We start from the raw sequence: 12,950 nt of genomic DNA on the forward strand, positions 1-12,950 counted from the left end.
TTAGTTGTGTGTTCAGAGGATGAGGAGTTTCTTCTTTTTTTTTTTTTTTGTCACATAAAAGACATTTGTGTTGCCACAGCACTGAGTTCTGTGTGGAATGAGTTTAAGCCAGGGGAAAACAATGTCCGCTGTGACTCTAATTCAATTTAATACATTTATCAGAATTTGAATGTAAACAAAGTTTGGAGGTATGGGCGAAAATAATTTGAAAAACAAGCAAATGTTATGGAAAAACTGCTTTTTGGATTTTTTTCCTGATGTTATGCAACAAGTGCCGTTTTAAAGAGGAAGCTGAGTCAACGGGGAAAATGATCGGAGAAGGCGGAGAGAGGGAAAAAAAGGTAGAATCAGGGAGGGAGGGATGATGGAAGGTGTGGTGGAAGTATAAAGCCGTCCCAGCATCTGTTTCCACATACTTCATCCTTGCGCACCGACGCTCATCTGCATTAAGAAATACCAACTAAGGTGAGTGGAAAATCTCACATACAAAAAAAGTGTTTGACTACCTTTCTGAATGATTTCATCTTCTATTTTGACCAGATTTAGTGAAAGTTGTTCCTACGTGCTTTTATGGCTTGCAAGTCGTGCCTTATTCATATCATGTGCATCTGATGCCAGTTTGTGTAGACGACCACACCCAATGAAAGGGAGCCTGAATATAACACACATGAGATTTTTTTCCCTCTATGGGCATGCCGTATTAAACTTTAATGCTTCTCTATTTAGATTCTATAAAGTTAAGTCTTATCTAAGAACTAAACAAGGCTTAAAAAATGGCATCTACTGCCCCTGTTTTATCAAGTTACCTGGCGATAAGACGCTGTTGCCGTGACAATGGCCCGCTTTACTCACTTGGGTCCCGGTGGTATAAAAGGGTTTAAATCAAAAAGCAAACGCGCTGTTGTTTAATAATTATTTCTTCCTGCAAACTACGCCCTGAACTTGAGAGTATAATAAAGAAGGCTGGCAGCGTACCAGTGTTTCACAACCTAAAGGCCTCGAGCGGTACAATTAGGCAGAGTTCCAGTAAGCATGCACAGGCGCCACTCGGCCTACAAGGGCAGTGTTTGTCAACCTTTTCTGTGTCACGGCACGTTTTTACATTGGAAAAAATTTCGCGGCACACCACAAACCAAAAATGTTCCAAAATTACATTTTTGTACAGTAGGCTATAAAATAATTTCTCAATATTTATACTTTCTCTGTGAGAAATTTGAGCCTGTATGGATGAACACAATGCCGATATACTAGCAGGAATCTTCGTCAACAGCTCTTAGTCTATGTTTTAAATTTTTATAGCAGGCTTGAAAAGCTTAGAATTGTCAGACGGGGACTTTAGAAATGTCTTTAATCTCATCAGGGGCAAGCATCTCACTGACAATGGCTTTGCAGGCAGGTAGTATTGTCTCTTTTTGGATTCAGCAACAAGTTTAGCAACAAGGTAACTGCCTTTGAGGGCTTTCTCATTTAGCTTTGTAGTGTTTCTCGAAAAAGTTGCCTTTTTTCTCTGTGTTTTCATAGAGGCAAACAAAATAGTCAATCGACTAGTTTTGAAACGAGAGCAAATGCAACTGCTCGTGTCACATTCAAGAACTGCTCGGATTTCTAGCTATCAGCTTCTTTGCTGTCCTCAACAATGTGTTGGAATAAAACACAGTGAAATGGAAATGACACTTTCGTGTATATTGACACTTGACAACTCTAATCAAATGATGTACAGTAGACGTGCTGGGGTCCACATTGTCAGGGAAACGCGGGAAGGCAGGCGGTGTGGACCCAATTGCAGGGAAACAAAAAGCAGCAAGGCAGGTGGCGGTGAACTCAAAAAACATTTTAATAACAACTAGCCAAAAGCACAAAGTACAACCAAAAGGACTGGTGATCAAAAAGGCAACGTTCAAACCAAAACTAACTTAATCGGAGGGACTGGTACACGAGGGGTTGGACAAGACTTGAAATTGACATTGACATAGACAATGACGCAACAAGGAGTGAAAAGAAACTGGGAGCTTATATATACACACACAGACAAGGGGTAACGACACAACGAGGAACAGCTGAGCACAGGAGGATGCAGATTGGAGGATACACTAGGAGGAACAACAGGTGAAATCAATGGGCAATCACAGTGACAAGTCACACTAGGAGAAAACCAACACAAAACCTAACACACATTGTCGCGGACAGCAAGGTAGCTGATGCCTCGAAATCTGAGCAGTTCTTGAACGCGACACGAGAAATACCTTGCTCATTTGCACACGACCGCAACCTTGTACCTACTCCTTCTTTCCAACTGCAACTTGTAACACGTGGTGGGTAGGATGCGTACATATAAGTAACAAAAAGGGGAGACGCTTCCACTTATGCACATTTATGCACAAAAAATAATAATAAATCCACCTTGACCACTCATCACTCGGGAGCTTAGCGGTTCCCAACACGTTCCTAGATGAACGCCAACTTAAAAGTAAGCAGCATTAGAGGAAGAACATATTCAATGTAAATAAAGCAGCGCCACCACATGGTGGATGTCGGGAGGATTACGATCTAAGGAGGCGACTGTTACAAAATGCGCCCGACAACGTAAAAAAAAAGCGATATTGGATAACTTCTCACGGAACACCTGAAGCTCTCTCACAGCACACTAGTGTGCTGCGGCACACCGGTTGAAAAACACTGTACTAGGGAGAGAGATTGCTCTTAAACACAGTACTGCACTGTATCATCTTCTTTCAATCCTGGCTCTGGTGCTAAAGGCAGGGGTGAAAGTGGGCCAGAACGGTCAGGAACGCAGTTCCGGTATAAGATTCAGGGCCAGAATTCAGTTCCGGTATAAGATTCAGAGCTGGAATGCTGTTCCGGTAAACGGTGCTTTGATTCCAAAAAATATGACAGCAACTGTCAAAATGCTATGTAAAAAAAAAATGCCAAGCTGCCACACATGCATTTCAGCTCCAAGAAGAGAACAAGCTAACTACATCAGATTTACAAACACAAGTGTTAACAACAAGCACAATAAAGTGCTTGCGTAGCGTAATCCGTTTCCACCAAAATTTATTATTGATTTTATTCCACGGACGGCATGGAGGTTTCCCCAGCTGCTGCAGTTATCTGAGTCTGACGATGATGAGCCACGTCAATGTACTAATGTACGCAGCAAAGCAAAATGGCTGGACTCATTTATCCGTTCAATTGGCTGACATACTGACATGTGATCAGCAGAGATGATTATCTCTGATTGGTTCAAATGTGCTTTTTTTCTCGAACAGCAAAAAAAAATGACGTGACAAAATAAGGGCAATGCAACATAAAATGGATCAAATCTTAAGAGCAACAAAAGAGTTCAGGAGGCTTATTTATCATATTTAGTTTTATTTACTCGGATTAGCTGTCAATGTGCACTTTGGAATTATATTTGTTCATTTATGTTAGGCTACTTATTAATTTCCTTATGATTTAAAAAGTCAATGTTTGTGCAATCTTCAAAATATATTCCATTTCACTCTGCATAATATAAGTCATTTGTACTTATTTTTCTGAATGTATGTTACTTATATCTTTATTATTTAAAAAAAGTACATGTTTACATTAACTTTAATTTTAATATATACCCTATGTTCTTAAGTAGTTAAAATTGAGATTTTGCATTTAGTATGTGAGGAAATGAGGGAAAATAAAAATTAAGAGTTAACTTTTATTTTGCAAATCATTGAAAAAATACAATTTTGAATGAAAATCAGTTTTTGTATGTGTTATAGAAATAACTGAGGTAAAACAGTTTTCTTTGCATTTCAGTAGTTAAGAGGTTTGACACCCCCCCCCCCCCCCCCAAAAAAAAAGAAAGAAAAAAAGAAATAACATTTCTGGCTCCGTGGCGACCTTCACGTCGGGGAGTTCCGGCAAGAAATCCTAGCCACTTTCACCCCTGGCTAAAGGGGTGAGATTGTAAGTGTTATGGATGCATTGTATACAACTACAGTACATACAAAACACATTTGATGTGATTTTTGTCTTTTACACTATAAAGAAAATGAATGTGAGGATTGAGAAAAATATTCCAACTAGAGTTGAGCATTTATCTAAACAATGTTTTTTGAATTACAGAACTAAAATAAATAAAAAGGTTTAAAAAAAAAAAAAAAAAAAAAAAAGAAAATTAAAAAGGAAAGAAATGGACGACAATGGCACCTAATATTAAGCATTTCCTCCGAATATGAAAATTTAAATTATGCTGCAGTGCCAAAAAAATTTAGCAAAATTAAGTAAGAAAATAAAATAAAGAAATACATCATTTACTCAAATACATGTATATTTGTAATCAATAAAAAGAAAAACTGTATTATGTATGTATTCGAAATTTACATAGCTCATGCTATGCCATTTATAGGGGGTGCAAAAATATGTTTTCGTTGTCAAGAAGGATTATGTTTTTAAAAAAAATGTCAAACTTAAAAAAAAAAAAAAAAAATCCCCAGAATTGTGTTTATATTTAAAATGTTTGAAAATTGAAATATTTAACTTGAATATTTAAGCTCTCAAATGTTCTTTGAACGACAGAACTAAAATAAATAAGAGAAAGAAAAAAAATGAAAGAAACTGACCAATAAGGTACCTAGTACTGAGCATTTACTCCAAATATATATATTTAAATTATGCTGTGTTTAAATAAAGGGGAACTGAAAAAATGAAGGAAGAAAGTCAAATAAAAAGTACATAATTTACTCAAGTACATGTATATTTTTAATAAAAGAAAAGAAAAACTGTATTATGTATGTATTCGAAATTTGCGTAGCTGGTGCTATGCCATCTTAGGGGCACATAATAATGTTTTTTTGTTGTCAAGGAAGATTAAGTTTAAAAAATGAATTATATAATTTTAAAAATTGCCCAAAATGGTGTTTATATTTAACATTTTTGACAATAGCAATATTTAACTTGAAACATTTCTTCTATTCTGGAAAAAAGAGCATAACTGTAAACTCAGTTTAAAGTAGTTTAAACTAGACATGTTTTGGCAGTGTGGGCATTTGTTGAAACAGAAAAGTTGAATGGGATACCAAAAAAACAAAATAACAATTTACTTAAGAGGCTTGAAATATTGCTGTTATTTTTACCTTAACTTTCTAATCCCTTTGTGGGACGCTAATGTCTTTGTATGTAGCAGCCATCATGGGTGTGGTTGAGGAAGCCATGACTTCGCTCATTGTCGCCTTCCACGAGTATGCTGGCAAGGAGGGCGACAAAGACTCTATGAACAAAAGAGAGGTGAAGGAGATGCTCACCAAGGAATTTGGGTTGAAGCTGGAAGTGAGTGGCCACGCAGCACACCGACAAACGTGAGACAAAACGTGTGTAAAATCATTCTCCGTGCGTGTGTTTGTTTGTTTTGTGTAGAAAGCAAAGGACCAGACGGCCATTGACCGCATCTTCAAGGATCTGGATGTCAACAGTGACAACAAAGTGGACTTCCAGGAGTTTATGATCCTGGTGACTGGCCTCACTGTGTTGTTGCATGAGTGCCAGGAAGAGCACTAAGTCTCATGTCTCCAAAAGGCCAGAAAACACCAATAAGTCAAACAATAAACACCATGAAAATACTCAAACTTTGTCATGTGTTTTTGTGGAAATGTATCATAGTAGTTTAATCTCATAAAGCAATACGGTGCACTACTTGGCTGAAACAGCAGGAGCGCTCTAGAATGAAACAATTTTTGGGCTGAAGAAAAACACAAAAAGCTTATTTTTTTGTTGGCTTACTTTTAAAATCAGATTTTTTTTTTGTATAATGCCAATTTGCTGTTGGAAATTTTGACCAGAATTTTATTTAAAAAATAGGACTTCTACAATGAACAAAATTCTGAATTTTAACTATGACAATATACTACATCCTAATGTCAATATCTGAGGTCGGTTTGTCAGAACTGCAGCATCAGTTTTTTTTTTTTTTTTTTCTTTGTTTTTTGTTTTTTTAAATTATACTGAAAATAGAAAACACCATCCATGTTTTACATTCCATCACAGTTGTACGGCAAGCATTGTGTGTTTCACATGAATCTGGTTAAACTGGGGCTTTTCACTATGTCTGCATGTGTGCCCTTTCTGTAGCTGTCCCAATTCTCTCTATAGACAACTTAGATGAACTGGAAAGCGTAAATGGCCTGAAGCCACTACAGTGAACAAAGATAGACGTCTGCCAGTGTTGGCCTTGGGACAAACTGCTGACCTGACCTGATTCAACCGGGTTTCAAAATGTCATAAAACGATGGAAAAATTCAGTTAATCAAAAGTATATAGAAAAGTTTCCTAAGCGAAACATTTTTTTGATAATTTCTGCTCCGAACTTCCGGTTTAGACAGAACAACATGAAGTGTGGTTGAAGTAAGCAGTGTGTTGACAAAGGTAAAACTGCAAAATCAAACCAGAGGAACCCACGGAATCTCCAAAAATGGATTCAGTACGACGTAGATCAGACTCTGAGACTTTCTGTGCCGTGCGTGCGTGAACTCTTGGAAGTGATGGGATATGTCGTTCACTTGAGGAAATGAATCCATTACGGTTCGTTCAGTAAAAAGATTTGTTTAAACAAACCGTTCAACGAATCGTTCACACACACCCCTCGCCCCCGCCCAAATGAATCGTTCGGTTAGTGAACGGGAAGTGACGTTGCCAAACGAATCACCAAAGACCGCTCAGCAATATAACTGAACGTGAAGTGACATTGCTTGGTCCCTCCCTCTCTTGCACACAGGCTCATCACTGACCGCTTGTCGTTGTTTCAGAAGTGAGTGACAGACGATATCTGCCTCGTCTCCCGCCTGCTGCTGCAATAGTGAGGGAGACCTTCTGCGTCGTCTGTCGTATTTCTATGGGATCAAAGTCATGGCTTAAGCTTGCATTTCGATTTAGGACACGGTTAAACATTTTCCTTTTGTGGCGTGTAAGGGGGGTTGGGGTTGGGCTTCTTTCTTCGATCATTCGTGGACAAAATTATAACAACGTGTGCAGCCTGTGTTAACGTGAGGTGTAGATTGATACGCCGGCCACTTGAGTGGCCAAAATAAGGTGAAATTACAAATAATATTAGAGTTGCCGAATGCAGAAGGGCTGACATGGATATTGTTGTTACAAGGACATACTACAAGGGGTATACATATAAAGAAAAATAGTATGTCATTCTTTTTTTTATTGCAGCTATTGATCGCAATAAAACATTGGACAACATGATTAACTTTCTGGTTTTATTTAAAACAATTGGTGCATGTGCAAAACAGGTCAATAAATCACAATTTATAAAATTATTAGAAAAATATTAACAAAGGTGGAGCATAAGTCGAGCCTGCCATCATCAAAGTAGAACGCAAGTAGTCTCGATATGTGTCCATCGACGTTCAGAAAGTGTTGTGAGGCACATTGAGTGGTCTTCCCTTGCCTAGCAGCGTTTTCCACTTGTAAACAAACGAACAAAAAACTTGTAACGCTTGCATTTATGCGTTTGTATAATTGTGCCATCCTACACGCACTGATTAGCAACAGGCTAGCAGCAGATGACAAGTGTTGCAGTCACAGCAGTACAATAGTAGTAAACAATATTAAACATCACCATAATTACTATCATCATTGTAATAACAATATAAAAGACAACAAGTCCTTTCATGCGCAAGATTTTAGCTTCAGTATTTTTTGAGCACCGGACACATGAAAATGCAGGGATAGGAAGAACATACCTTCCGTAACAGCAGCGGCAACATGGCTACATAAACACCTGGTCTTTGTGGTGGCACGGGCTTGGTTCCACATCTGCCTTCATGAACATTTTGTCCTCCCATGTCATGATGATGGCAGATGGATTTCCAAATGCTCTTTTTTGAGGGATTTTGCTGAGTGATTCCACTCAAGTTCCACTGTTGTCTTGAGCGGAGAATTGTAAAACAGAAGTCGCGAGCAGAAATGCGGAAGTACCTCGGAAACTTGTCTATAGATATATGTATAAATAAAATTAGTGAGGGGTATTTTTCCCAGGCGTTAGCTAACTTAGCTTTTTGATCTGTATCAAAGTCATACAAAACAAAGTTCATGGCGGGAAACACAAACATGGCTGAAAAAGCAGTTTCTGCTCTTGCACCCCTCTTTAAAATAAACTGCTGTATTTTACGCCAAAAGAACCGTTGTGTTTAACAGAACATTGTCATAGCAGATTCATAGCACATTAAACCCCCAAACTATTTTTAATTTGTCCGTTTTACCCTGGGGACCCCCGTTTACAGACATCGCGCAACCGCTTTTGTTTCAACCCAGCCATAAAAAGAAGCTAGGTAATTATGTTCATTATTCGAAATGTCTGTCATTTTTAGCTTAGAATCATCAATTGATGTCTAATAGTTAAAAAAAAAAAAAGACTTAAAAAAATTATTCACTTGCATATTTAAAAATTTTACACAAATAACATCACATTGAAAAAAATAGTGTTTGTAAATAAGTCACGGATATGTACTTCATAACTTTCCCTTAATTGTATTTTTTTGTTACTGTCGCATTTTCCCCAATATTTTAGATGATAATCGATCCAAACAAAGAAACATTGAAAAACATCGTTCAAATGGGTAAATATATGAAAAAGAAAATCTCGACCACTCCTTGATGTCTGCAATTTCTGCATCACGACCCTTGTTATATTACCAAGTTTCACCCATAAAATCCCCCCAAAATCTGACTGTGGCCATTCACAGCTGTGTCTTGACACTCGATGATACATGCTACATTGAGTTTTTGGATCGAAAGCAGGTAAGTACGCAATAAGATCTCGTTAAAATCATGGCGTCTTTAAATATGCTCTCTCATCCTCTCACCTCCAGTTAGGGTTTTGCTGTTTAAAAAAATAAATAAAAATGCCCTCCGGTTCAAAATCTTTCTTCCCCCAGAAAATTGAAATTTTAAGCTTTCCAATGATGTATCACACATGTATATAGGACAATTTAGAAATTTGGCCAAATAAGGGGTCTCAGAGCAGAACTTTAAGTCACATTAGTATTTTCTGCCCTACAGTTGATGCTCCCTGAACTTTGCTGAGAAAAAAAACCAAAAAAAAATCATAAATTGACTTAATAAACACAGACTATTTCCTTTATAATTTACTGACTGGCCTTGGTGTTAAGTTTGGATTTAGTCTGAGTTCACGATATGCCTTAACATTTTAAAAATGGTCAAATATGTTGCTTTGCATCATGATGTTGTTTCAATATGATTAAAATAAATGGTTTTCTACGACTTGCCTGTATTTTACTGCCCCTAGTGGCTAAGAACAGTAGCTATTGAAATATCATGATCCACTAACTGTTCAATTTTTTTTTTTTTTAATATATATATGTTAACACTTAAGGTTTTTTAAAAGCACAATTATGTGTTAAATTTGTTATTGTTGTTTCAGGGGTATCTGGAATTCTTCAACTGTCACTTCAACGAACTGTTTCAGTGCCATTGACGATGACGGACGTCTAATCATGAGTTTCTTTCATCATTCTGCTATGAATTTCAATTGGTTTATCACTAGAAGTCATCCAATTCATTTGAGGTGGGAGGGTGGCAGCCATCCTACTTCAAATGGATTGGACATCTAGCGCGCTCAGTGGCAGCCAATGACCCAGATAGCAGACCGAAACGATGATTTTCTATCAAAACCATCAGTAAGGTTCACATCAAAATTTTCGACGTTAAGTGATGTTAAAACCATAGACGGAGTTTAACTTTTGGGGCAGTGGGGGCACAACATGTTGATGACCCCGAAACGCAGTGTCAGCAATAAAATTAACTTACAAGAATATTTATAATAATAAGTTGACAATGAGCGTTTTTTGTTTCCCATCATTCTTGAGGGGAATTCTAAACCAGGCTGCTTAGGCAAAACTTTTCGCCACGATCGTCATCCATTGAATATTGTACGCCCACCGGTGTCGTGGCAATATAGTTAGCCCAGTAGTTGCTTCAATCAAATATTATATTTTCAACACCCCAAAAAATTTGCTTCAATCAAAAAAAAAGAAAAACAATAAGTTTTTTGAATGCCAAAATGAATTTGAAACTCAAAAAAACTAAAAAAAAAAACAAAAAAAATGCATGTGCTATTTTTCTTTGATTTTTAAATTTTTTTGGGATTGAAATCAAGTTTTTTTATTGAAGCAATGTTGATTTGTGTTTGTGCTACATTTTGGCTAGGACATTTTTGTCTTTATTATTCAATCAAAAATTAAGTTGCATCAAAAAATATATATTTTCAAAAAGAAAAATCACTTCAAACGAAAAAAAAGAAAAATGTCAATCATGGAAAAAGTTTTTGAATGCGAAAAAATATTTGAGATTGAAAAATTTGCATTTGAACACTTAAATTTTCATTGAAAAAGTTTTGATTGAAGCAATCCTTTTTGTGTTTGGGCCATATTATGGGTAAGACATTTGTGTCTAAATCATTTAATCCCCAAAAAAGTTGCTTCAATCAAAAATAAATATTTTCAATCAAAGAAAAAAAATCATTTAAAAAATAAAATTGCCCTCCCTTAATTTTCTTTATTTTTTTTTTAAATTATATGGAGAGCAAATGACCATCTAAGTTGCTAGTCACGTAAAAAAAGGCTCCAAATGCTGTCAAAATTCAATCTACTCATTTTACGCTGCCTTTTAGCTCTCTATATAGGTTAAACGGCGCCATTACAGATAGAGGGCGACAATGCATGAGTGGGTCGTGCAGTGCATGCATTAATTGCGTTAAATATTTTAACGTGATACATTTTTTAAAATATTAATTCAATTCCAATTCAATTTATTCACACACATTCATATTTACAAATTGTACATCATATCATAGTGCTGAACCAAGATTATGTGTGAGTCAGGTCTCCTTAAGAAGCTACTAAAAGCTTATAGTCAGGAGCCTGCGTACATCAAGGCAATGAAGAAAAAAAATGATCAGACGAGCAGAAGGGTGAGTTGTCGTATTTTACAGTGTTCTCATTCACCCACACACATACAGAAAAAAAAATAAAAATATTTTTAAAAAAAATAATAATAATAATAATAAATGAAAAGAAATACTTCCCTAGAAAAGAATTTATAACCTACGTATGTTGGAGTTGTTGTATTTACTGATCAGAATGCTTTTTAGCATCATTTTAAAGGTGGAGATGGATTTCAACACTTTTAGATTTTCGTCAAGCTCATTCCAAATCTGAGGACCTCTAGTTGCAATGCTCAGGCTAGTGCTAACAAGTCTTCTCTTTTTTCCACTGATGAGGTCTTTATTTCTGGTGTTATGAGTATGGAGAGGAGTCCAGACTGGAATGAGTTCAGAGAGCTTGCTATTCATATTATTTACAATTTGGAACATTATACCTGCGTTATGAAATGTGTTCAACTCAGTGAGTCGAAGAAGGCGTAAACTGTAAAACAAGGAGTTGGTGGGGGCATTAAAACTAGCCCAGGACATGGCCCGTACCATCTTCTTTTGCAGAGTTTCCAATTTCTTTAGGTGGCTGGGGAGCGTATTGCACCATATGATGTTACAGTAGTTGATATGGGGCTCAAATAAGGTTTTGTACAAAGTGAGAAGTGCGGTTAAAGGGAGATGGTGTCTTATTTTGAAGAATAGACCAACATATTTGGATAGTGTTGATATAAGATGTTCTATATGGCATTTGAAATTGAGAGAATTATCAATGAAGACCCCCAGGAACTTCGTGGAATCGACTTGTGATAAATTGTCGTTGTTTACGTTCAGACAAATCCTGTTTGTGTCAATTGCTTTCTTATTTGATCTAAATACTATGTAATTGGTTTTGTTGATGTTGAGGGATAGTTTGTTGCATCTGAGCCAGCTATGTATTTTAATTAACTCTGTGTTTAAAATGTGCTGTAGGTCTAATGGGTTTTTATGTGAAACAAACAAATTTGTGTCATCAGCAAACAAAATCATATGTAGTATGTCAGAAGAATTAACAAGGTCATTAATGTAGATAAGAAAAAGCAGTGGGCCCAAAATTGAACCCTGGGGGATTCCATATTTTATTTCCTTTTTTTGTGAAACATGATTTTTAATACCAACATATTGTTGTCCCCTGAATAAATAACTTCTGAACCAGTTGTATGCTATTCCTCTAATACCATAGTGATGCATTTTCTCCAGTAAAATATTATGGTCAATGGTGTCAAAAGCCTTAGATAAGTCCAAAAAAATGCCCACTCCGCACTTGCCCTGCTCAAAGGCATCATTAATTTTTTCAACAAGATCTAGAATGGCCATGCATGTTGAATTCTTCTTCCTGAAGCCATATTGTGAACTGGTTATGATATGAAACTTGTCGAGGTATTCGCTTAGTCTATTGCAGGGGTTTTCAACCCAGTCCTCAAGGCACACTGTGGGTCCTGGTTTTTGTTCCAGCCGATCCAGCAGAGACAGTTGAACCAATGAGGCTTCTGCTAAAACAAGCCACACCTGACTGCAATCAACTGATTGCACTTGTAAAACACCAGATTGGGGAAAAAGTGTTGTCATCTTGTTTGGTAAGAATGAAATCCTGCACCCACAGTGTGCCTTAGTGGAATAGGTTGGGGACCCCTGGTCTATTGTGTACAACTCTTTCTAGTACCTTAGAAAGCGTTGGTAGAACGGCAATTGGGCGATAATTATTCATGTTATTTTTATCTCCGGATTTGTAGACTGGAGTGATTCTGGCAATTTTGGTATGTTTTGGCACTACGCCATAAAGTAGGGATAAATTAATGCAGTGTGCAATTACTTTTGCAATTATATGGGCAATAGGAATGAGAATCCTACTGCTTATTTCATCTGCTGCTGCTGAATGGGAACTTCTCAGGTTTTTGATAATTGTACAGACTTCAGTAACGTCTGTAGGTCTAAGGAAAAATGAGTTTAAATAATTGCCTGAAAGATAGTGTTTGTAAAA

General features: G+C 36.8%; 1 protein-coding gene across 3 annotated transcripts; it reads left to right on the forward strand.

Moving 5' to 3' along the window:
* Positions 1 to 310: 310 nt before the first annotated feature.
* Positions 311 to 5,585, forward strand: LOC130910753 (ictacalcin-like). 3 transcript variants are annotated; one of them, XM_057828298.1, is made up of 3 exons: positions 311 to 465; positions 5,162 to 5,307; positions 5,395 to 5,585. In XM_057828298.1, exons 2-3 carry the CDS (start codon positions 5,170 to 5,172, stop codon positions 5,533 to 5,535), a joined length of 279 nt encoding a protein of 92 aa, XP_057684281.1. In that variant the 5' UTR covers positions 311 to 465; positions 5,162 to 5,169; the 3' UTR covers positions 5,536 to 5,585. The 3 variants fall into 3 exon arrangements, with proteins under 3 accessions (XP_057684281.1, XP_057684282.1, XP_057684283.1); XM_057828299.1 differs by having other exon boundaries at positions 5,165 to 5,307; XM_057828300.1 differs by lacking the exon at positions 311 to 465 and adding an exon at positions 3,819 to 3,945.
* The last annotated feature ends 7,365 nt before the right edge of the window (positions 5,586 to 12,950 follow it).

Source organism: Corythoichthys intestinalis, chromosome 22, assembly GCF_030265065.1.
Source record: "Corythoichthys intestinalis isolate RoL2023-P3 chromosome 22, ASM3026506v1, whole genome shotgun sequence".
NCBI lineage: Eukaryota > Metazoa > Chordata > Actinopteri > Syngnathiformes > Syngnathidae > Corythoichthys > Corythoichthys intestinalis.

Coding starts and splice junctions, on each gene's coding strand:
- LOC130910753 (XM_057828298.1), top strand. CDS start 5,170: ATGGGTGTGGTTGAGGAAGCCATGACTTCGCTCATTGTCGCCTTCCAC. Junction 5,308..5,394: donor AATTTGGGTTGAAGCTGGAA/GTGAGTGGCCAC, acceptor TGTTTTGTGTAG/AAAGCAAAGGACCAGACGGC.